The sequence below is a fragment of the Myripristis murdjan genome, chromosome 17 (assembly GCF_902150065.1).
Source record: "Myripristis murdjan chromosome 17, fMyrMur1.1, whole genome shotgun sequence".
NCBI classification, from domain to species: Eukaryota; Metazoa; Chordata; class Actinopteri; order Holocentriformes; family Holocentridae; genus Myripristis; species Myripristis murdjan.
In genome coordinates, this window is record NC_043996.1 from 20,826,151 (window position 1) to 20,849,147 (window position 22,997).

Sequence of the window (22,997 nt, forward strand, 5' to 3'; positions counted from 1 at the left end):
CCATCTTATGGCTTAGACACTATCTTTAAAAGATTATGAGCTTCCCTTACCTTATGCTTATTCATGGCTTTTTTTTCTGTTTTCCCTCACTTGACTGAGGCCTTCTCTCTCACCCTGTAGTGTATTTTCTCCCACTCGTTTGTACACATGCACAAACAGACTGCATGATGATAACCACACTCAAGTCTCAGATGGAAAATGTATCCTGGGAGCCTGTAGACATGTAGCAACCAGCCTAATAACATACAAACAAACTTTTACGTAAAAGGATTCTGTTGCTGTGGCTCAACCTTAGGTTTAGGAGAGTTTAATTATTTGAGACAGGCAAGTATGCAAGGTTTTTGCCAACTGTTGTCACCACAATGGGCTCGAAAATGAAAACAGCCATGATGTCACCATTCGCTTGATTAGGCCATGCTTTAATGCTGACTAACACTGATTTCTGTGGGTGGAATTGCTCGCTTGCTGTTTATGTGCTATTACACGGCTCTCTTTTGTCTTCCATGTAGTTGTTCACTGTTTGTACAAAATGGAAGATTCTGTACAGTGTGAGCCAGGTGGAGGGTGTGGCTCCCAAATGGGAACTATGATGCATCCCAGCCCTCCCAATATTACTTTCTATCAGTCTTCCTCACCTTTATATCACTCAGATGGAATGCTGGATGGATTTATTTTCAGTGGTGTTTGGGGTAATTGAACGAAAGGTATTTAGAACTGTTGGAAAGTGTCCCAAGTGATGGTCATGCGTGTGTGAACGTGGCTGACAGCACCCATGCAGTCTCGCCTAGCTCTTACCTGCAGGGGTTGAGCTGGGGGAGCCAGACACACCCTAATCCCCCAACATCCTGACCCAGTAAACCTGTCATAGCTTGTTCACAGTAGATCTGACAACCCATTTTCTCAAATCACTCTGCCTGCCCCCTCTCCTCTGCCAGCCTTCCTCTCACAGTGCCATGGGTGGGCTCGGGATTTGAGATCCTTGGCACTGCTTATTCTGCCTTTGTGGACTAATGCTGTGCCTCGAACCAGGAACAAAAGCAGTCAGTGCAAATTAAAGACCAATTATCTTTAGTGCGTGCTGGGACAAGTCGCTCATGCTTGCTTGAGTGATGAGAGTCAGAATTGAGAGGTCTTAGTGGAAAAGGAGGTGCTTCAGGCCCAAGTACATCAGAACAAATCATGTAAAATGAATGATGGGTCTAAATTTAACATTCTGAATTGGACAAAACCTTCTAATAGCATGTATTGGCTTCTTGTGTGGATTTTTTTATTTAGCCTTTTTAAGTTGACTATTTGTTGAGTTTGTCGTATTGTTTTTATAATGAATGTCATTGCTATGTTTTTAATGGATGGTCTCCCCAGTTATTTAAAGGTGCATTATGCAGAATTGCAAGGGTTGATTTAGACAAAAAACATGGATTAAACACATAATTTGTCATAATCAGGCCTGCAATGAGAACTCATTAGATTCAGCCATCTGATTACATCCTTATTCAATGTTTTTTTGTTCTTTGTCAGTTGAGTCTGCACAGCTCTCAGCTTGTGATTACAGCACAAATGATTCAATACACCATTTGATTAACATTTCCACATTTCTCTGGGTCACTTGGAGGTTAAGTATTGGGTAGACACCACACCTATCTCTACCTAGTGGCGTGCCTTGACGCTTCCAAAACATCAGTCAGCCTTCCACCCATTCCTCATTCCTCTACCCTGGAGAAACACAGGCCCTATGTATTGGCTGACCTGTTCATTAATTTCCCATTAGTCGACAGTTTTTCCTTCAAGTCTCAGGGGAAATAGACTAACCCCACTATTAGTTGCAACAGTCTCCGATGACCTCTTCCCCCTACCCACCTCCTCCTCAGCACACACACACACATACACCCAGTCTGTTTCCCCGAGTGATGACCTCCTCACACACATAGCCTCTTTCATTCCGCTCTGAGGGTTGGTTTAAGCCCTGGCTATACAGCGCCTGGTTTATTGCTCCCTCTCTGGAGCCCTTCAAAGTGTGGGGCTCTAGCCTGCAGTCACTTCAGACTTAATTGACAGACACATTCTCAAACTGTAGATTGGCCAGCTTTTAATCACAACAAACAGGCAGTGTGACTTGAGAAGGATGTCGACGCCTTTGGCAGAATGTGAAATGCATGTCAGCTAGCCATTTATCAACTAAAATTGATCACCTCGCTGTTACACATGCTGAACAAGAGCCTAAAACAATACTCTTTTCAGAGGCAAATGACACCCAGCCTACACTGCAAAAAAAATCTCCATCCTTCACTCTCAAAATCTTGTTTTTCTTAAGATAAGTGGAAAAATCTGTCCATGGGGTGAGATAACCCCACTTGTTTCGAATGCAGCTTCACTTGATTTTTGATTTTTTTTTTTTCTGCAAACAAGTATAAATATGTTAAAAGAGGGCAGAATACCCACTAGTATCAAGAAATTGACACTTGATTCAAGAGAATTGTGGAAATAAGTTGATTAGCACTGGAACATGTGGGGTATTTCATCCCATTGGCAAATTTTTTTGGCAGATCACAAAATTGGAAGACTGAACATGAGACTAAATGACTTGTTAAAATGGAGAATTTTTGTGTTTGTTTGTTTTTTTGCAGTGTAGCCCTAGACTTAGCTCATTCCTCAACCAGGACAAGCAACTATTGACATAGACATATGTCACAACATAACCAAAAAGAAGCTGTATTTCCTGTAACTTTTACTTAAATTAGCGTACTGCTTGCAGTGGCCAACAGGAAACAGTTTGTTGGGGCTCTATTCTCTTACTGACAAGCACCACAGAGCGACATGGAGACCGATGAGAGATGACTAGATAAGGGGTGTGTATGTGTGTGTGTGTGGGGGGGGGGCAGCCTCACCCCAGCCCACCAGGAAGTTCATGGCCACGAGGTCACAGGGACACGCCATCTCTCAGGGATTTACAGCACGCTGCGGATAACTGGTTTCAACCGGAATTCTTTGAAAGTTTTTTCTTTTCTTTTCTTTTCTTTGTCATCGTTGCATTCAGTTTTATGTGGCGAATAGATTGCAGGGTTAGAATCTTTTGCAGCGGAGATACATGGCAATCATCTCATACATGTTCAAAAAGCCTTTGATATATTGTTTTGCTTTCCCCCAGTACAATATTTCTGAGACAACACTGTCGGGACGGTTGAGCAGATAGGCTGTAACTGTGTAAACAAGAAACCCTCTGTGTCATACAATGTGGAATTGAGGTCACACTCCAAAGATATCCGCGGGAAACTTGGACACAATGACTAAAGCTGAGGACTTTGACCATCAAATATTGACATGCATGAAGTCACTAGCATAAAATGGGTAGGGTATGAGGGCATAATTAAAGGCCCTGAGGTAGAGCTGGGCAGTATATCGATATTATGTCGATATTGTGATATTGTGACTCAGAATCATCTGGGATTTTGGATATCGTAATATGGTGATACGGTATAATTGTTTTCCTGGTTTTACAGGCCGCATTACAGTAAAGTGATATAATTTTCTGAACTTACCACACTATTCCAGCTGTTCTGTTATTTGCCGTTACCCATTTAGTTATTATGTAGGCATCACTGATGATTATTTAGCCTATCAAAAATCTCATTGTGTAAATATTTTGTGAAAACGCCAATAGTCATCATCACAATATCTATGTCAAGGTATTTAGTCAATTGTGATATTTGATTTTGTACATATTACCCAGCCCTACTCTGAGTCACCTGTACTTTTCCCGCCTATGCTTTTCAGCAGGAAGCCTGAGCTTCAGGATGGAGGAGGGATATGAACTCGACCTGACATATATCACAGAGCGCATCATCGCTGTGTCCTTCCCCCGGGGATGCTCAGAGGAGATCTACGCACACAACCTGAAGGATGTCACGCGAATGCTCAAGTCCAAACATGCAGACAATTACCTGGTCAGTGTCTGTCCATGTGTTGCACACGGTCTCACCTTGAAAACAAACGATGCTGTGAGAAGAAGCAGATTGTGCCAGTGGCAGCACAGACAGTATTGATGTGGGTCCTGATGGGCTTTCAAGGGAAGCTGACAAAGTATTGATCTCCCAGTGGTTCAGCCTCAGCTTATCTTTCACTATGTATCTGTTTGTCAGTGTGGTATAGCAGCAGTTTATTTTAGAATGGAGAAATGATCATCTTAGAGAAATAATGTTGATTCACTGGCTGTGTGTTGTATTTTTTTCTCGTTTTTTAGATCATCAACTTGTCAGAGAAAAGACATGATCTCTCTAAAATGAACCCCAAGGTAAGATCATTAAGAGGTCACACACATCAAACCAGCGCTAGTTAATAAAATACTAGTAGGATGAGGACATCAATACTCAATACTGCATCACACTGGAAAGGAACAAAATTAATTGCTTTTCTGCGGCTGCACAGATTTCAGTGGCTGTCTATCGAGTTAAAGTAAACAGTATCATTTTGACTGGCAGCGCATGTTCATGGCAGATAGGAAGTGGCTTGTATTGTGTGTGTTCACAGTGTCTGTGTGTGTGCTATGTTTTTAGACCCTGGACACGGGCTGGCCTGACCTGCATGCCCCCCCTCTGGATAAGATATGCACTATCTGCAAGGCCATGGAGAGCTGGCTCAATGCTGACCCTCTGCATGTGGTGGTCATACACTGTAGGGTGAGCATCTGCAGGTTGTGGTGCTCCACTCTTTAAAGGTGCACAACGCAAAATTGCTGGGGGTTGATTTTAAGTGGGGACGCTTCAGTCTCAACTCACAAAAAATGCATAATAAACACATTATTGATGGTTGAGTCTACATGCTTCTCACATCAGTGGCAAAAACAAGCACTTTGAGTGGATGTGATATGACGGGTGCAGATGTCCCTAATGATTACATTGCAGCCTGTTTCACAGCTTCCAGCTAAAGCGATCTAGCTCAATACTGGACTAATTCCAAAAAATGTTGTCCCTATCAATCATTTGGAGCAAAATGGATGGAAAAATAGGGCCCAGATTGAAAAATACTGGAATTATCCTTGAAATAGTGTCTTTTTTAAAAAAAAATCTGTTATATCAGCTGTAGGGCATGGTATGATTTAAATGAGAAATTACTGTACTTCTTTCTTTCATCATTCTTTATTTGAGCTTCACAAAAATACACAGATGAAAATTTGTTGTGTAACTGTGTACAGCTGTAGTTAACACTTTATAACACAGATTTTCCAAAAAGCTAAACCACAAATGCTACAATGTAGGGTGATTCATTGCCTGCTTTATCTTTTTGTCCTCAGGGCGGCAAAGGTCGAATCGGCGTGGTCATTTCATCCTTTGTGCATTTTACCGATATATCAGCCAGGTAACTGCTACTGTGTGTCACATTTTTGACATTATGCTACCATGAATGTTGAGCTTTAACTTGTATTGAATGAGGATTTGTGGTAATGAGTGTCTGATTTGACTCCTACACACTTTGCATCAAAGGATATCAGCAACTCACAGCTTTTCTTGTAGACTCATTTTGTACACCACAAGCAATGTCATCGCTTAACCGTGACTGATTTATTTGCTCTACTTTAAGTCCGGGTCAAAATGAGTCAGACAGTGAGTCAAAGCAAAGTTATTGCTCTCAAATTCAAAGGCAAACCACAGAGTTTAAGTCATGAATCACCCTGTACAGAATTACATGAATTAACCCAGAAGCAGGTTAGGTACAACAATAGCTTGTGGCCACGGTGTCACTTTCATTAAATCCACTGAGCCAAGAAAAAAAAAAAATTCTCAGGTAATGGCCCCTCAGACTAAGTCAGAGGAGCTGCAGATGTACTTATCACCGAGTCAGGAAGTGCAGCAAACATCTAGCGAGAAAGTAGTTTGAAGTAGAATGTGTATTGGCTTGTTTTGGCCTGGGCATTATGCGACTATGTAGATCTTTTCTGCACACAGAACAGAACCATTGTGGTATGAGCACACACGGCTGCCAAGGCTGGCCAAAGTCAACTTCTCCCGGGGTTTGTGTCCCACTGAGGAAGACCACATTCAGGGTGGCTGGGTGAATGTGAAAAAGAGACAGCAAAAAGCGGTAGAGGACGAAATAGAGAAACAATGACATACATTTACAATGAAATAGATTTGGGGGGGAGGTGTGGGGTGGGGGCAGCAGGAGAGGGTCCTCTGGTGAAAAGGCTCCAGCGCCTGTTGGTTTTAGTGCTGTCCGAATAGCAGCGCTGTGTACACATTCTGGCCTCCTCTCCCCCTCCGTGTTTACTTAAGGCTGGCATTGTCTTCCTCTCTGCTGGAATCCCTTGTCTCTCCGGTTACTTTCCCTCTTTTCCCCCGTGCATGTGTGTGTTTGTGTCAGCACGTGTCTGCCTTGTCCCAATTCATGCTGAGGTTACAGAGAAGCAGAGCACCTTGTCATCTCTGTGTGGCGTCATTATTACCTGAAGCGCTGAATGTGTTTCTCTGTGTCTGTCAAAGTGCTGATCAGGCGTTGGACCGCTTTGCAATGAGGAAGTACTACGATGATAAGGTCTCAGCTCTAATGACACCTTCCCAGAAACGGTAAGACCCTAAACATATGCACGTCCACCTATATGGCACTACAAGAAAGTACCAGGGCTGGGCGATATGGACAGAATCAAATATTACAAGATCTTTGACAGAATACCTCGATATCAATATTGTTGTGGAATGATTGGCAGTGCTGTCATAACCACAAGAGATTTTTGATAAACAGTCATCAGTAATGTATATATGATAACCAAGCAGACAAATAACACAACAGCAGAATAGTCTATGACTAAGCAGCCCTTTACTATAATACAGCCTTTACAACTAGAAATGACATCACTTATCACAATATCACCCAGAAATCAATTTTCATATACTGACACAATACTGATAGATTATCAATACAACTCCCAGCCCTAGAAAGTACTACATAATGGCTAAGTTACGTATGTCAATCTCTACGTGTTTTTGGACTACTCCATCATTGTCTATCTTTGACTCTTTTGTGTTCTGACCTCCCGCCTCCATCCACCCACCTTCATGTCCCAGAGCCGCCTGAAGCAATACAATAGAGTTTGCGTGCCTGGGCGCTGTTTGTCTGTTTTCTAGTGAAAAAAAAGCCGGGCAATAGACCAGTCATTGTTAGTAATATTAATGGGAATCAGATCCCATGGTGACCTGGTGTAATCTTATCACCGTGACTCACACTAACAGCTCTCTATGCAGAGCATGGCGGCCACAAATACACAGCGGGTTTCTCGTATTGGTGTGTTTGGGTGTTTTTTTTTTGTGTGTGTGTGTGTGATTTTCAAGCTTTCTTATTCTCAAGTTCATGGGGCGTATTACTGTGGGACCAGTACTCATGTGTGGGCAGGGTCTTCCCATATATAAGGGGGAGTTGTGAGCTTATTTTAGAAACTGTATGCTCTACATTGAATACTACCCGGACGTTTATGTTTTAGGGATGACAACAGACATTGACGTACAATGAAAGAATTTAAACCGCCATATTTGTGCTGCATGTGGTTATATCAGCCTCTGCTTTCATGCCAGGTATGTCTGGATCCTCAACAGTCTTCTGAGCGGATCGATGAAGATCAACGCCTCCCCCTTGTTCCTGCACTGCATCATCCTTCACGGGATACCGAACTTCGACGCCACTGGAGGTTAGGCTCATTTTGTTTACTAGTATGAACAGCACAGCTACAGCTCCAGTGTAAATACAGTTACTGCTACCACGAGAGAATAAAAATCCAGATGGAGCCACATCAGAGCAGCGGCAATAAACAAGATGCAGACTTATCTTTGTCATATGGTTGTAAAGCATCACAGGGGTCTTAAATCTTTTCCTCTGTGTCTCTCTCTAGCTTTTTCTAACACACACTCAGACATAAACAGACCTGTAAAGAAGAACTGCTTTATGGCTTCCCAGTAAACCCAGGGGAATCCACACCCATGTTTCCATATAAACTGATATTTTCACTCATTTCATCCAAGTTTTAATCAAAATCGCTTTTTCACAACAGAAGTTTATCACCAGTTGGCTGTGAACAGTACAATCTGAGAAGCTATACATTAATCTCTTGGGATATCTTGTACAGGAGAGGCTAGCTGAGCCCATGTATCCTTACAATAGAAGTCCTTTGAGAAAATCAGTGGCACAAAGCAACAATACTGGGTCATATTTCAGTGTATTCTCAGAACACGCAGTCTCCCCACAAAAGACTGAGACAGATTTATGTGAGCGTGCACTTAAACATTGTACGATGATACAATAAACTCATTTCATAATTTATATCTCTTTCAGTATGTCGTCCATACCTCAAGGTGTACCAGGGAATGCAAGCGGTGTATTCCTCTGGAGTCTAGTAAGTAGCCAAACGCCATTTCAACCGCATCACTTACAGCGCAAACTGCTTGAATACTTCCATGTAATTTGATACTGACTGGCTATCTCTGTGACTCATAGCTTTCTGTAAATATCTGTGATTGGTTGCAACTGTTTGACTAACTGTAACTGACTGCTAGTGCATAAATCCCGGTTTACTGTTTTGTGTTAGTCACATTGGTCCAGGCCACAGAGACAGGGTATGCATCACTCTGGAGCCTGCCCAGCTGCTAAAAGGAGACATCATGGTAAGAAAACATACTGTTTGTGCACCCTACGCAGACTTTTTTTTTCTTTTTTTTTTTTTTTTACTTCGGTTTTCCTTGAAATATTCACTATAAGTTAATTTATAAGAGCTAATATTTGTTGTAGGTTAAATGCTATCACAAGAGTCAACTTACTTCGGAGCGTGAAGTCATTTTTCGGCTGCAGTTCCACACGGGAGCAGTGCAGGGCTACAACCTGATGTTTGAAAAAGAGGACATGGAGACCGCCAACAAAGGTAAACCCTGGAAAAAAACCCGAGAACAGGTCTGAACGTGCCGCCAGTTTACAGCAACCTCTCTGCTCCGCACAGCAGTGCAGGGCTCAGTCTGGACTTAATTTAGACTTGGCAGTTTGAGACCGATAATCTTTTTTTCCCAAACATGTAATGTATCATGCTTTACGGAGAGAATCCTTCACAGACAGCACCATTCATCCTTCCACTTGTGAATGGGCCACACTCATTGCATTTTTGTGTGTTGACATTCCAGATCCCAGATTTCCAGATTATGGGAAAGTGGAGCTGGTGTTCTCAGAGGGCCCAGAGAAGATTCCAGGTATTTTCCTAACTCTTCACCTTTTCTTGAGCATTATTTGAAAACCAGACGTGGCGCGTTCTCCACCTAGCATTCTTCCCTTGTGCTCTCCGTGCTCTGCTGTTTTCCTTCTCCCTCTGCCCCCTGCTAAGAGGAGGATGTGGAATGCTGCAGAGGGGAAATGTAGTGTGAAGTGTGTGCTGACAGAGAGGTAAAGAAGCACAGCATGTGTTGCCTCAGAGCCTCACAGGAGGGAAACTGTGGGTTGTGTGAATGCATGTGTGCAGGTTTGTGTGTTTGCCTATGTGTGTATGCGCACAAAATATGTATTAAATATATTTTTAAACACAATTCCTATAGTGTAGCATTCCTTTGACTTCCGCTGGCATGATGAGAATATTCATACTTGGATTAGACCCCAGATGGGTTATCCAGCATACTGTGGCCAATATTGGCCTTTGAATACAAATCAGATAATAGTCAATGTCGTCTCTTGTTAATATTATGGAGATGAGGATATGATTTGATCTTCAGGATTGAAGGTCTGTTGACCATGAACTGGAGCCTGGCTTTAAGAAGATGTTAACCGACCTAAGCATTTCATTAATAGGGGATTCATTCAAAGTCCCATAGTCATCTCAATGCCATTTGTGGGGCTTTTCCACCATGCCAAGAATAAAGATATGGGGGGGAAACTGAAGGGATTTTTTTGGTGTATAAAATGTAAAATGTATAGATCTTGAATAACAGCACTCAGTATTGACATTCCCTCAGAAATCATGCCAAAAAAAGAATAAAAAAAACATACTTTTATACAACTTGTTCTTGGTGGTTTCAGGTGCGGACAGGTGGCAGAACGGCGCAGATGTCATTGTGGACTACAACACAGCGGATCCTCTGACCCGATGGGACTCCTACCAGAACATCTGTGATGGGGAAGGTATGGGCTACCCCACATTATTCACTACATGATTCACAACGTCTGTGTAGCAATGCCAAGGTCTGCAATGAATCAGACCCGATCTGAGGTTGTCAGTCTCTGTTTTATGAATGGAGGGAGGCCCATAGGGTATTAAGGAGGCATTAAATGTACCTTGCTTCTCTCTCTCTCTCTCTCTCCCTCTCTCTCTCAAAAGCACACACACTCACACTGCTTTTCTCTCTCAGGGCATTGACAGAGCATGTCAAGCCCTGTCCATTGCTCTGGCCAACCCTGCTCCATGTGATTGAAGGAGTGCTGCATGATTGCTTTAACATGCACACACAGTCATCAGTAGCTTGGTTTATGTGGCAATTTTTCAAAGTTATTAGTCATGAGTAAGATTTGCATCCACGCAGGCCTATATGGAAACAAGACTTTTACTCTCATGAGGAAAGTAAATATCAGAGAGCTTTTACCTTGGTCTAGAAAGCCCATATAGAAACTCCTCATGCACTGCGATTATTATGGCAAGCGATGTTGTTTCTACCATTTACTTCTCAAGAATTTTTCGTTTTGTTGTTTCATCAAATGAATGGGCATGCTCTAACCATCCCACACATAAACAGACACACGGACACACTCACTCTCACTAGTGCTTGCACAAATTCAACCTTGTACACACATACACACACACAATCAGAGCCACCCTGTCCGGGCGTCCCATCCTAGCTGCGGTTGTTGCTCTCCCAAATCTCTCCACTCAACCGCAGAATTCACAACAACCTCCCAGAATAGAGCGACGTGGTGGTGACATTAAAACATAGATCCACCCATTCCCAGTACTCAATGAGTGTTTTTATAGGCTAACTTAAGCAAACTCATACGAAGATCAGTTGCTTTTTGTCTCAATTAAACTACCCCAACACATCGATATAGAATTTTATTTGTGTATTATGGGAGAGCAAACACTCACCAAGACACACACAAAGACATCAACCAAGCAATTCTTTTTTTTTTCTTTTTTTTCTTGCATTTGCTTTAATTCCAAGGCATTCATGTGGGATATTTACAGCCTTGTTTTCTCATGTAAACACTAGATTTGAAAGCGAAGACTGGGAGCTCAGTTGGAATTCTGCATCTACTTACCAGTCCTCTGGCAGCCTCAGTGTACCTCTGAAAAGCTGTCAGTCAGGTCTTGGTCAGTCAGCGGGAGGAAGTCTTTAACCAAAAAAAAAAAGGCTTGCCACTGCAGTGCTAAGGTTGTGAAAAGGAAACCTAATTTACTTCAATGGCTCTTTTTTTCGCAATCCCTAATCCAGTTGTGTGTTTATCCCCATGTGTGAATTAAGGCTTGAATTTGGGAAAGGGCAGGTTCTATGTTTGCTGTTAAAACCAGTTAATTTGTCTTTGCTGAGCTTGGTGAACAGCCTGCATACAAAATGATGAATGGCTGACGATCAGTGATGAAATGAGAAATGTTGAGCAGCCTCTCTAGATTCTGCTCATTCATATTCATTGACTGAATGCCCGCCCCAGCAGCTCTCCCTTGATAGTGAGTTTTCTTTGTGCTTCCAGTGAGTCATAACAGAGCCGTGTACAAATTGCCCGCTGGATTATTAGGGAATGTTTCCCAGAGGGCCGGCGACTGCACAGCGGAAGCGCACGTGGAAGTCAGCGCTAAGGAAAATAAAGATGATGATCATCATTAAGCGTCTGACTCACAGGTCTGGCATATGAGAGGCGCTGGGATGGTAGTAACTGAGAAAAGATCGCAGGGGCAGGGTAACTGCATATCTATGTACAACGGGACGTCCTCCTGTGATACAAGAGCGGCTGGATTAACAGGTCATATAGTGACAGTCTCTGTGCTGCTGTTACTGTGAGATTACTCAGGGACAGACCATACGACAGCAATCAAAGGATGTTTTGGAATGATTTTCGTCATTTATGGGGTTTGGCAATGCCAGCGCACTTCTGATAAAATAGTTGCTCCGACAATTGTTGAACCCCATAATTGAGTTGAGGGCACATCTGTTTCATGGCTGGTGGTGTTGCACATGAGGATGGCAGGCATGTAATTTCACAACACACAAGGGCAAAAAAAAAAAAAAAAAAAAAAAAAAAAACAACAACCTGGCCGCCGCTTTTCATAAAACTTGCCCAGAGCTCCAAGTAGAAGGCAGGATTGCTCTAATTAAAAAGTGTCTTTTTACACTGAAAGAGTCTGGAGCTACAGGAATGTTGTTTTTATCCTCTGATCCCCTTTCAGCCACTCTCTTTCTCTCTCTCCCCCTTTTTTCCCCACTCTCCCTGGCAGGGTAGTCCCCTGATGCAGAGCAAGAGGTCGGGTTACAGCCTTTTCTCCAGCCCGCCTCCACTCTTAAGCTCCGCCCCACTTGTTTACATTCCTCTGCCCTTATTTGGAGAACTCAAGGTCCCCCCTTGTGTGGAGTGCAAACACTCTCACCTTCTTAGCGCGGGGAGAGAAAGAAAGCAAGGCCAATTCATTCGAACTCTGCTGGCTTGTTTTGACCCTGGCTATTCTCCTCCGGTTGAAAAGCCATGTACTTCCTTGTGTGTCTGCGTGACCCCGTCTCCTTCTCAACATTGTTGTTTTGTTGGAGACGCCGGTTGTTGTGTGTACTTACCTGGCAGTGAAGGCGAAGGTAAGAGCTCTGGCTGGCTGCATTTTTTTGTCAAGGAGACGGGAGGGGGGCGGTGGGGGGTCGGGGCATGAGGGGGAGGGTAGAGAAAACAGAGAGGCAGGAGGATGACAGGGACAAGAGAGAGAAAGAGAGAGAGAGACAGTGAGACAGAGGAGGGGATATGGAGAGGGGAAGACATCTGTCTTGAGAAGTGTTCCCAACATGCCAGGAGGAATGTTGTAACAGGGATTTGTTGGAATACTCCCGGCCGATCTGACCTGCGCGGGCTGCGCTTGGAGGCCTGAGCCAAGGCTGAATGTGAGTTCCACCAAGTCAGCCGTGTGTGTTTGTGTGAGCGGGGGGCAAATAACACAGGGGCTTTTCGGAGAAGAGGAGGAGGGGAGCTTTTATCATGCGTGTCTGGTATTCAGATCCTCCAGTCATGGTTTGACTGAAAGGCAAGTACTTAGCACTGTAGGCTGAGGGAGAAACACAGGAGCAGGGGAGTCATGTTCCAGCTCTTTTGGTTGAGGCAGAGGGTGAGTGACAGTGATACAGCAGCGTTTCTTACTTGGCAGCACTCTTTGCCTTTACTTGGAATTTACACTGAGCTCTCATTTTTTTGCAAAGCAGAACTTGTTCTTGGGGTTTTTGAAGGCTTTGCAGCGGTGATGGATTTGACTGTGCCTTGCAAATGACTGACCTGTGTGACTTTTATTTTGCTTTGGAGGATTAAGGAGGTTGTTTAGACATATGCTGGGGGTCAGGGGGCAGGCGTAGGGAGTGGGGTGACTTAATCGCAGCAGGGTGAGGAATGCAGAGGTCAGACTCAGAAGACCTGCTGCCCACTGATTTTGCAGAGCAGCATGCGGATGGCTTTCAATGTTTCTTATATAATCTGAGCGTGACAGACAGCTTTGTCCACTGCGCATGCTACATATACTAGCACCTTGGCAGCTCATCTGGTGGCCTAGGGCAGGAGGGTGAAATATAAGCTATTAGGGAAAAATAAGTAATCAATCTTTGTTTGAAAAAGGTTTGGATTATAGAGATGGTTATACTATTTGAATACCTGTATTGTTTTTTTCATTTGTGACCCCAAAAGGTGCCTCGTAATTAGACGACATACAAAACTGAAAAAAATAGCCAGCTTTCCAGTCATACAATTAATAAACGCATGGTGCCAGCATATGTGTCACATATATGTTAAGTTCATAACTTGACTTTCTTTCTTTATGTGTCAGTTTCCTAGTTAGTTCTCTAATCTAAAATGTTTTAAAATGTCTGAACTGTTGTCCTTGTCAGTTGTCTTGTCAGATGTGATCATGTGTCTTGAGGTTTGTCTGTAACTGCTTCTGCATTATGAAGTCTTTTTTGTGGGATGACATATCTGTGCACATGAATGTAGCCTTGTGTTGTCTGTAGTTTTTTACTGTTTGTATTTGTCTGTGTGAGTTTGTGATGTTTGTTTGTGTATGGTGTGTGTCTATGTGTGTGTGTGCATGCCCATACCAGCTGACCGTATGAAGCGCTGCATTTCTTCTCTTTGCAGTGCCACGTTCTCAGGGGCTAACCCAGGACAAAGCAGCAAATAAGAGAAGCCCCAACAGCGGAGTGACCACACTGGGTCGAGGGGCCCGCACCACCTCCGCCACCTCTAGTCCCGACCACAGTGATCACGCCCTCTCTGCCAGTAGCGACTCAGGCCTCTCTAGCACTTCCCTGTGGGCAGATAAACCCACACCTATCACTACCACCCGGTCCAACCTGGGTCCCAGCGTACAAGAAAAGGCCCAGCTGAAGCGCCTTTTGAGTGGCTTCGGTCTTGAGGAGCCCTCCCTTGAGATGGATGATCCAGGCCCCAGGGTGGGCATCCAGCGGATAGTCCCTGCCCAAGTGCACATCAATGGAGATCCCCGTCCCAGGGAGAGGGAAACAGACATCCTGGACGATGAGGTCATGACCGGTCATGATCTGCACAGTGTGGACAGCCTGGGGACTTTGTCATCCTCCTGCCACAAGAGCAGCCAGAACTCCTTGCTGTCAGACGGCTTTGGGAGTCCTGGAGGAGAGGAGCAGCAGCTGCCCCAAAACCAACACCACCTCCACCACCCTGCCCCTACTTCCGTGGAGGAATATGACAGAGCCTACGCTGAGGCTAGGAGAGGCTGTCTGGGAGCCCGGAGCAACTCGGTGGCCTCCTCTGCTCCCAGCAGTGTTTCTATGCCCAAGCAGCACATTTACAGACAGGGAAGCTATTCCACACAGTCCTGGGTTCGCCAGCAGCAAATGGTGGCTGCACAACAGTTCGGCTACATGCCTGAGGATGGAAATGACACGGACAGGTACCCAGGGAACAAGCAAGCGAGCACCCCGCCTCAAGCAGGTCTGCCCACCGAACCACAGGTCCCCACCAGGGACACGACTGACGCCCTGAGAAAAGCAGCGTCTCACAGTGATCAGCCAACGTTGAACAATAACAACAACAACAAACGGGACGAGGAGTTCAAATCTCTGACCGTGGACATTGACAACTCCATCGACCAGCTCAACCAGCTGATCATGGACCTGGATCCCACTTTCGTGCCAGTTTCGACCCGCTCCAGCTCCATTAAGAGGAACGGCGGGGCACACGTGAACGGCTCGGCCCCCAAATGCTCCAACGGCATCAATCACAGACTCGGCGATAACAATGCAGCCACCCTGCAAAGCACACAGCAGACAGGTAAGCAAGACAGACAGTCTGGGTGTGGTGGACGTGGTATGGTATGGTGTGGTGTCTGCAAGTTTGGTTTGTGGTGAGCTAATGTGGTGTAATGCCATGCAGTGTGGTGGTGAAAAGGCTGAAGACATGATAATGTGATGAAGCCAGATATGTTGATTCCACACTTTTGACCAATAAACATAAAGATACACTTTTCTGACAGTCAAACAATATATTAAATATTCTAGGTATATTTTATAACCGTGAGCAGTTCCACTCTGACGACTCCCAGCAACAATTCCTCTCCTCCTTCGCTGCATTTGCCGAGTAAACATCGTAAAAATCCGTTTCCGATAATAAAACATTATAATTAATATGCTGTGTGTATTTTATAACCGAGTAGCACTCCTCCCTCACTGCAGAGTTAACTTCAGAAAGCACACCTTTTCTCCCTCTCCCACCTGGCGAGAGCTAGAGGAGCAGAAATAGCAGGGTTGTTGCCAGGTTTTCAGATGTTTTCAGTGTGTTTCTGAGGTAAAAGAGTGCAGTCGAGACTTGTCTGTGTACAGCTATCTGACGCGGGGATCAGCGCGGTACATGAAGAGAGGGAGAGCAGCTGTCATAGGCCTCCCTGAACATTGCTGTCTCTCACAGTTTGACTGCAGTGATTGTTTACTGAGGAATACAAATATACTGCTCACACATCAAGAGTTTTGAGCGTTCTCTCATAAAGACTTGTTCTAACTGATGCCATTTCGCATCAGTGAACAAAATAGGAAAGCAGTTGTTTTCCTGTCTAAAAACAAGAACAAACCAACAGGATTCCATGCGCACACCTTTGCTTCCTTTCAGAGGAAGTCATCTCTCACTGATGTGTCTCCTTCAAGTCTCATGTGGTTACTGTACAACACTATTGCTTTGATCTGTCCAGACTGTGTTTAGTGTGAAGAGAGAAGACACGTTCGCGATTGTCAGGGTTTATTTCACCACCATGAAACCGTAAGTTCTTGAGGAGATTGTCAGGAAAATATTTCTCCGTTACTGAAAAACAGTGCATTTCTTTGGAATTTAAAACGCAGTTCTCATCGGTGTCATGTGGTGGGTTACACGTGAGTGTTTCTTCTGTTGTGCTTTTGTTTTTTGTTAGTGTTACTATGCTGATGGACCAAACTCTACTTCAACATGATGGCTCTTGTATCCAGACATTCACCAGAGTTATTTCCGCCTGGCTCGTGTTCAAACTGATGCCAAGATGTGGTTCAAGGACACAGACTGTGAATTTAAACCACTGTGCAGAGGAATTTAAAGAATGCTCACTTTCTTTCAGTAACTGTTGTCTCCTTTAAACTTCCATACGCTTTCCCAGAGGTTACTGGATTAGAATTCATTTCAGTTCCCCGTCACATACAAGTCCTTAATTCCTTAAGATCAACTTAGTCTTTTTACAGATTAAATAATTTTGATGTGTTATCTATCTTTTTACCATTTCAAAACATATCTTTTTTGCCCATAAACTTCTTGTCAGTCTTGCTAATGTTCACTTAATGTTAAAGACCAGCAGTTGAGAGGTGCACTGGCATCTATCAGCTGACACCATTTTATTTTTTACCTGCAGCTTGGTGAGGCAGAGAAGCCGCCTGGCTGTTAGCGGTTTGTGAATCAGACTCCGATATGTACCTGTGCTTGCCAGGGGGCACAAAATAGGGAGGGCTGAGGAATTTACAGGAGTGGAACAAGTGTGCCCTGAAGCAACGAGTTTTCCATTCGATTGCAAAGGCGTACCTGTCTGTGCATATCAGCTACACAGAAGCACCATTCCAAGAAACAAGCGCTGAAGGCTATAGACTCTAATTTGCCGATAACCTCGACAAAAGTCTTCTTTTCTACGGAGGGTCTGGTCAGTTTGCATCAGTGACAGGAATCTTGTCTCAGATTCACACTGTCCAGCTGTGTTTTACCTGTAAGCTATTCAAGTTCAAAGCACCAAAACCCATTTAGGACGATTGTGACGCTCTTTAAATTATTTAAAATTTAATGGAAGACCATGCCTATCTGAAGTACACAGAGGCAGAGATTAATTTTGGCAGCTGGTCAAAGCTTGTAGTCAATATCCAAATAACTAGGCATATCATGTGTTCTCACTTGTGTTCCTCACATTGCACCAAGGCAATGTGAGGTCAGTTATATAACTTGGATTCCTGCATGTCAAGTTAGGCGGCTGTTCATCCACTGTTTTGTCATCATTTTGATTTTACTCCATTACCTAGTTTGATTCAGTTCAGTGACTTTCTTATGGTTGCTTGGACCCATTTACACATCTGTCAGTGTAATTAGCAGGCAAAGAGAGGGATGGGAGAGGGAGGACACTATTTATGTTAAGGATCTGAGAGCTAGAGTAGATATATTGCAACTTTGGGACTGAGGAGGAAAACACAGGAAGACGGTGAATGCTATCCACTAATGCAGTACCTGCAGGACAATTCTGGCTTTCCTTTTTATTTTCTCTTTTTTTCCCCAGAGGGCAGTAAAATATTCTATTTGACACTATCTAATGTAATACACCCTAATTATATTACTGCAATAGCATTATTATTACAAGGCATATTAATATTAGCCAAGTAGCCCATTGATATTTTTAGTATTGCTATTTTTGGCTGCTTGCACAGCTCCAGTGTCCATAAATACTGCAACATTAACACACTATAGGAAACACCCTTGGCATTGTGCAAATATGTGGCCTTGCTGCCCGTCTTTAAGTGGATTCATTGACAATGAAAGCAAAAATGTGTGTTTTTTATAGGGATATTGCAGTTATCAGGGTTTTTTTGATGTTGCAATCTATCTTGCCTCTGAGTTTACGCTAGAGAGGTGAGGTGACAGAGGTGATGGCACTGATAGTGAGAGTCATTAGAGAGAATGAGTTTGTTTCTGTCGCATGATAATGATAGAGCTATTTAGATCCAATCACTCCCTCTCAACAGCATGGAGACAAAGGGCCTGCACTCGCTCACACACGGTTACGCACATCCGCATGTTCTGCAGCCTGATATACTGCAACAGGGAGAACTCACATCACTGGGATGCATGCATGCAGAAACACACACAAACAGATTTTGCCATCCATCCACACTCCAGACAATGTGTGTGTAATGATCCCCAGCATTAGCACTTCTGCACCATTAGCATTCTTCAGGGCTGAGAGGGCAGGGACTCTCTGTGAGGGCTCAAATTAACACCCTGGTGCTGAGTGGCAGCGCTCTCCAGAGTAGCCACACATTGTCACAACATTGACCAACCCCCCTCCCACCCCACCCCACCTCACCCCCTACACCACCCAGCTTACCCCTTGGCATTCCTCAGCTGTCCTCTCAAAAGATTAACATGACGGCAGGCACCAAGCGATACTGCTCAAACGAATCCAGGCAAGAATAAAAATAATAACTCACATGACATAGAATGATATACAAGATGATGTATGGCTTTATTCCAGAGTAGACAGGATAGCTTTATCACCTTGACTAGGATGAAGTTGCGATTGCATGGAAATGTACTGCGCCGATAATCCCCTACTTTTGCCGAATGTCCCTCTAATGAAAAGCACCAGATGTGCCTGGTTTTGCTGGTTGCAGTGAAGTTGAAGCACTTTTTTTTTCAACTTTGTTTCTTTGAGATCATTGATTTTTTTTTTTTTTTTTTTTTTTTTTGTAATTGTGTTTGTTTTGAATGACCTGTTCGTCACTCCTGTCCATCTGTGTGTATCCAGCTGTCCAGTCCAGCGAGGTGCGGGCAGATGGCATTCGGACTCTGAGTCGCCAAGGAAGTAGTGTGACGGATCACCCAGGCTTCTGCACTTCAGGGTGGGCTGGGACAGAGGAGTACAGGGGCCCTCGGACATACTCCCCTTGTGTGCCTCAGTCCCAGGTAAACACAACATGTGATTGCGTGTGCGTGGTGTTTGTGTGCATGTAGTTTTCCCACACTGCTGCGGGCATTACACTTTATACATGCTGTTGTGTTCATACCAGCACTTCATGCTTGGATGCTCACTTGCATGGTGTTATCATATTTGTATATATGTATGTGTGTGTGTCTTTGTCGCAGCATGGCATGTTGTACAGGAGTGACAGTGTTGACTACAGGGCTCAGGGCCCAGATGTGGACAGCGGGGTTGAGGCAGGGAGTGACATGACTCCGCCCACTCCTGCCTTCCCCATATCTCCACCTACACCCTATGGTAAATATGTTTCACTGTGTCGATGTCAATACACATTTATTTTGTCTGTGTACATGTATTAGCATGTATTTGTGACTGGCTTTGTCATGCTCAAATGTCTTTATTTTTATTTAATTATTTATTGTTTATTTTATTTATCTTTTTTGGGGTGAGGTTGTTCCCACAATTCTTTAAGTTCATTTGCAATGTTTGCTATAATATCCCATCCTTGTTCATTTTTTTTCAGTGAAAAATATGTCGGAATTCACTCTCAGGCAAACTCCATCTCCAAGCATACAGTCTTATGGAGGCTACAGAACAGAACATGGTAGGATCATATCTCTTCAACTGAAAAGCAAAACTTTACATTTAAGTTAACAGACTTTTAAAAATCATCACATAGCCTCATGTAGAGCTTTATCAGACGGATATTTCTTCAAGTAGAGTGAGGAAAATAGTCCTTCTAAAACATCTTAAGTAAGCGGGTCTTAGAACAGACATTACAAAACAGCTTTTTTTAAAAATCCCTTTCTTCTCAGAAACTGAGGGTATTTATAGAAAATACAGAAATGTCATTTCATTGTGAACCAAAAATATGGGTCACTTGACCTTTGGTTAAGCCTTTGGATTTGAGGCTCTTTATTGTGGGAAATCAAATAATGAACAAAGTGCTTTGTGAAGGGAAAAAAGCACAAATTAAGTCTGTTTTACTTGTGGCAATAATCTTTAAGCTTCCTTCTATTCTTCTATTCACCCACACTAGCTTTTTCTCACCCACCAATTAAAGATAGTGAGTGACAAAAAAGACATGCAGTGTGGAGAATGTAATTGCAAGGGACTCACAAAGACCCAAGTTTTCCTTTCATGGCTGTTTAGCACAACTTGCCATCATCTGCATCTTTTTATTCACTATCTCACTAGAGCTATTTCAGGTCCTCTTGCTTTAACTAATAGTGGTAACATTGTTACTCATGGAATTTTAGCGGTTTTGAGAAAAAGGCAGAAAACAAAGATGTCTCACAAATGCCTGCACAGGGAGATTCCTAACCGGTCTCGGCTTCCCATGTTTGGTTTTGGAGAATGTCTGCGTGGTTTATGTCCTGAAAAGAAAACTTTTTTAGACATAATAGTGATGTTCTTCAGATTAAAATGGAGCAGTTTCTGTTTCTTTTTGTGTGGATATTTTTGCTGTGGTGTTTCTCTGCGGTGGAACACACCCTGGGTATAAGATTGTTTTCAGAGCTTGTGTTTTTGTGTTTTCACAGCACTTTTGTAGCACTGCCATTTGTGTACTTTCTTGTCATTTTCCCAAACTTTAGTGTCGCTATTAATTGTTTTTCTGCTGGTTATTAAAGAAGCGTTTCTGGGAACTAATCTACAGGGTTCAAAGGCTGCCTGTGTCAGCCACTGAATTAATACACAGTAGATTTGCTCTGTTGTAGTTGACACAGTTTCTGAGCAGTGTTATGATTGAGGGTCACTGGAGAGGCAATAGATTGCTGATGTCAGAGGTTACCCACATGCAGAGGAACGATCTCATTAGCAATCTGATCTTTATGTCCATCTTGGTTGTCTGACCCCATCATTGGCCTGTTTCCATAGAAATCTTTGTTTAAGAGGTGCAAGAGTGGCAGTGCCTGGGAGCTGATCTGTGCCCCTACTGTGCTTACTACCTCAGACACCCAGGCAAGAGTCACTGCATTCACGGCTGCCACATCTCCATGGTTACTGTGGGGCAGGAAGCATGGCACAAAAACACTTTTCTTCCCCATGAAAGTGTCTCTGTGTACACAGAGGGGAAACAGGGACACAAAGATACCAGCAGTTCTTGTCAGCTTTGCATGTCTCTTTCCCGTGGAAGTAACCCCTAGAAAATCTGGCAATAGACCTACAAAATGTGGAAACATGTGCTTTCAACGTGAGGGCAGCTGGCTGTCAATGGCTCCAAGCTGTTATTGATTAAAAAAAGCTTTTAGACGATTATATCAGTGGGCATTTAATTTCGGGCCGCTGCTGAGTCTGACTTGTTGACTCAGTGGTTTGTGGCAGGAGTAATCTGATGATCTATTTTCTACAGATCGATGACTGAGGTCAAGCAGACAGGGTTTTCATCTCATTTTGATTCCAGTGTTGATTGATATCGTACTGGAAAATTTCCAGTGCTCATTCCAGAGGGTTTATCCATTTCCATATGTGCCTTGGTTTTTTTCCATATCATGTCATGTTATGTGCTGCAGAGTTCAATTTTGCTTAGAGTAGCTTTATACCTCTACAATACTTAGGAATTATTTTTGTATGTATTTATTTGTTCTATTTGTCTTTCACCCTGTTTGTTGATATGCTTTATGAATAATTTCTAATTTATTTTCTTCCTCTCATACAGAGCCCCAAGGATATTCAGAGATGATTGATCATGTTGGACTACCAGAAGATGGCATACCAGATGCCTCCCTCAGCTGCCACAGGTTGCTAAGCACCACACGCTCCAACTCCATTGGTGGGACCCTTCAGCGGACAGACAGGTAGAGATCTATCCAATGCCATCCTTCCCATGCCTCTTCGAAGAGTTTTATACAAAGTGAACACAATGGTTTAATGGATAATTGCTATTTGATCAAGTAAAATCCTGCTGCGTATTTGTCACACTTTTGTGATCCTTCACCTTTATTTTTCCTCTTACCCAAGACCATCAATGAGCCAGCCCTGGCCAGAGCATCCCATCCTGAGCCACCACTCCTCTGTAAGCAGCTACCCCTCCAGACAACCACTCCAGCACACCATGTCACTGGACTATGGCCACCACTCTCCTCCCCTGTCGCACCCGCACCCTCATCCTGCCCCCAATGCCCACAGCTCTCCCCGAAGCATCCAGCGAGGCCAGATGGCCCGCTATGCTCTCAGCCACAGTCCTGCTCAGAGCTTTGATGAGCAGGATGACTCAGGCCTGGGCTATGGCACAGACTGCGCACCCTCCACCTCCTCTCTCTTGGGAAATGGAAGCATGGACAGGGATGTTCTGACTTCCATGGATGGACAGAATCAGTTGCAGCAGCCCCAGGTGCAACCCCCGCTTCTGCCTGAGAAGAAGAGGATATCAGATGGGGAGCACTCACTGGGAACAGCCTCTCCGGCCCTCAGTGGGTTCTCAAGCCCCCATAGTGGGAGCTCCCTAAGTATTCCCTTCCCTAACGTCTTGCCTGACCTTTCGGCTCAGACAGCTGGTACAGCCTCACCATTGCCAGGTAAACCAGAAGTCTTAGTTTGCTACCAAGCCATCTCATGTATTCTGCAGCTACATGGCTTGATTTACCACATTTAA

General features: G+C 43.8%; 1 protein-coding gene across 2 annotated transcripts in view; it reads left to right on the top strand.

The window, feature by feature from the left end:
• LOC115375507 (tensin-3-like) overlaps window positions 1-22,997 on the top strand; it is a 32,197-nt gene that overhangs the window by 3,447 nt on the left and 5,753 nt on the right. The window contains exons 2-18 of one of the 2 annotated variants that reach the window (XM_030074931.1): window positions 3,772-3,941; window positions 4,238-4,288; window positions 4,551-4,673; window positions 5,288-5,352; window positions 6,474-6,557; window positions 7,560-7,672; window positions 8,314-8,374; window positions 8,567-8,642; window positions 8,767-8,896; window positions 9,150-9,215; window positions 10,033-10,134; window positions 14,314-15,486; window positions 19,229-19,386; window positions 19,567-19,699; window positions 19,926-20,006; window positions 22,062-22,200; window positions 22,364-22,920. In XM_030074931.1, coding sequence (XP_029930791.1) covers window positions 3,792-3,941; window positions 4,238-4,288; window positions 4,551-4,673; window positions 5,288-5,352; window positions 6,474-6,557; window positions 7,560-7,672; window positions 8,314-8,374; window positions 8,567-8,642; window positions 8,767-8,896; window positions 9,150-9,215; window positions 10,033-10,134; window positions 14,314-15,486; window positions 19,229-19,386; window positions 19,567-19,699; window positions 19,926-20,006; window positions 22,062-22,200; window positions 22,364-22,920 — 3,262 coding nt within the window. In that variant the 5' untranslated portion in view covers window positions 3,772-3,791. The remainder of the gene's footprint in view (window positions 1-3,771; window positions 3,942-4,237; window positions 4,289-4,550; window positions 4,674-5,287; window positions 5,353-6,473; window positions 6,558-7,559; window positions 7,673-8,313; window positions 8,375-8,566; window positions 8,643-8,766; window positions 8,897-9,149; window positions 9,216-10,032; window positions 10,135-14,313; window positions 15,487-19,228; window positions 19,387-19,566; window positions 19,700-19,925; window positions 20,007-22,061; window positions 22,201-22,363; window positions 22,921-22,997) is intronic. The other variant, XM_030074933.1, reaches the window with a different exon arrangement.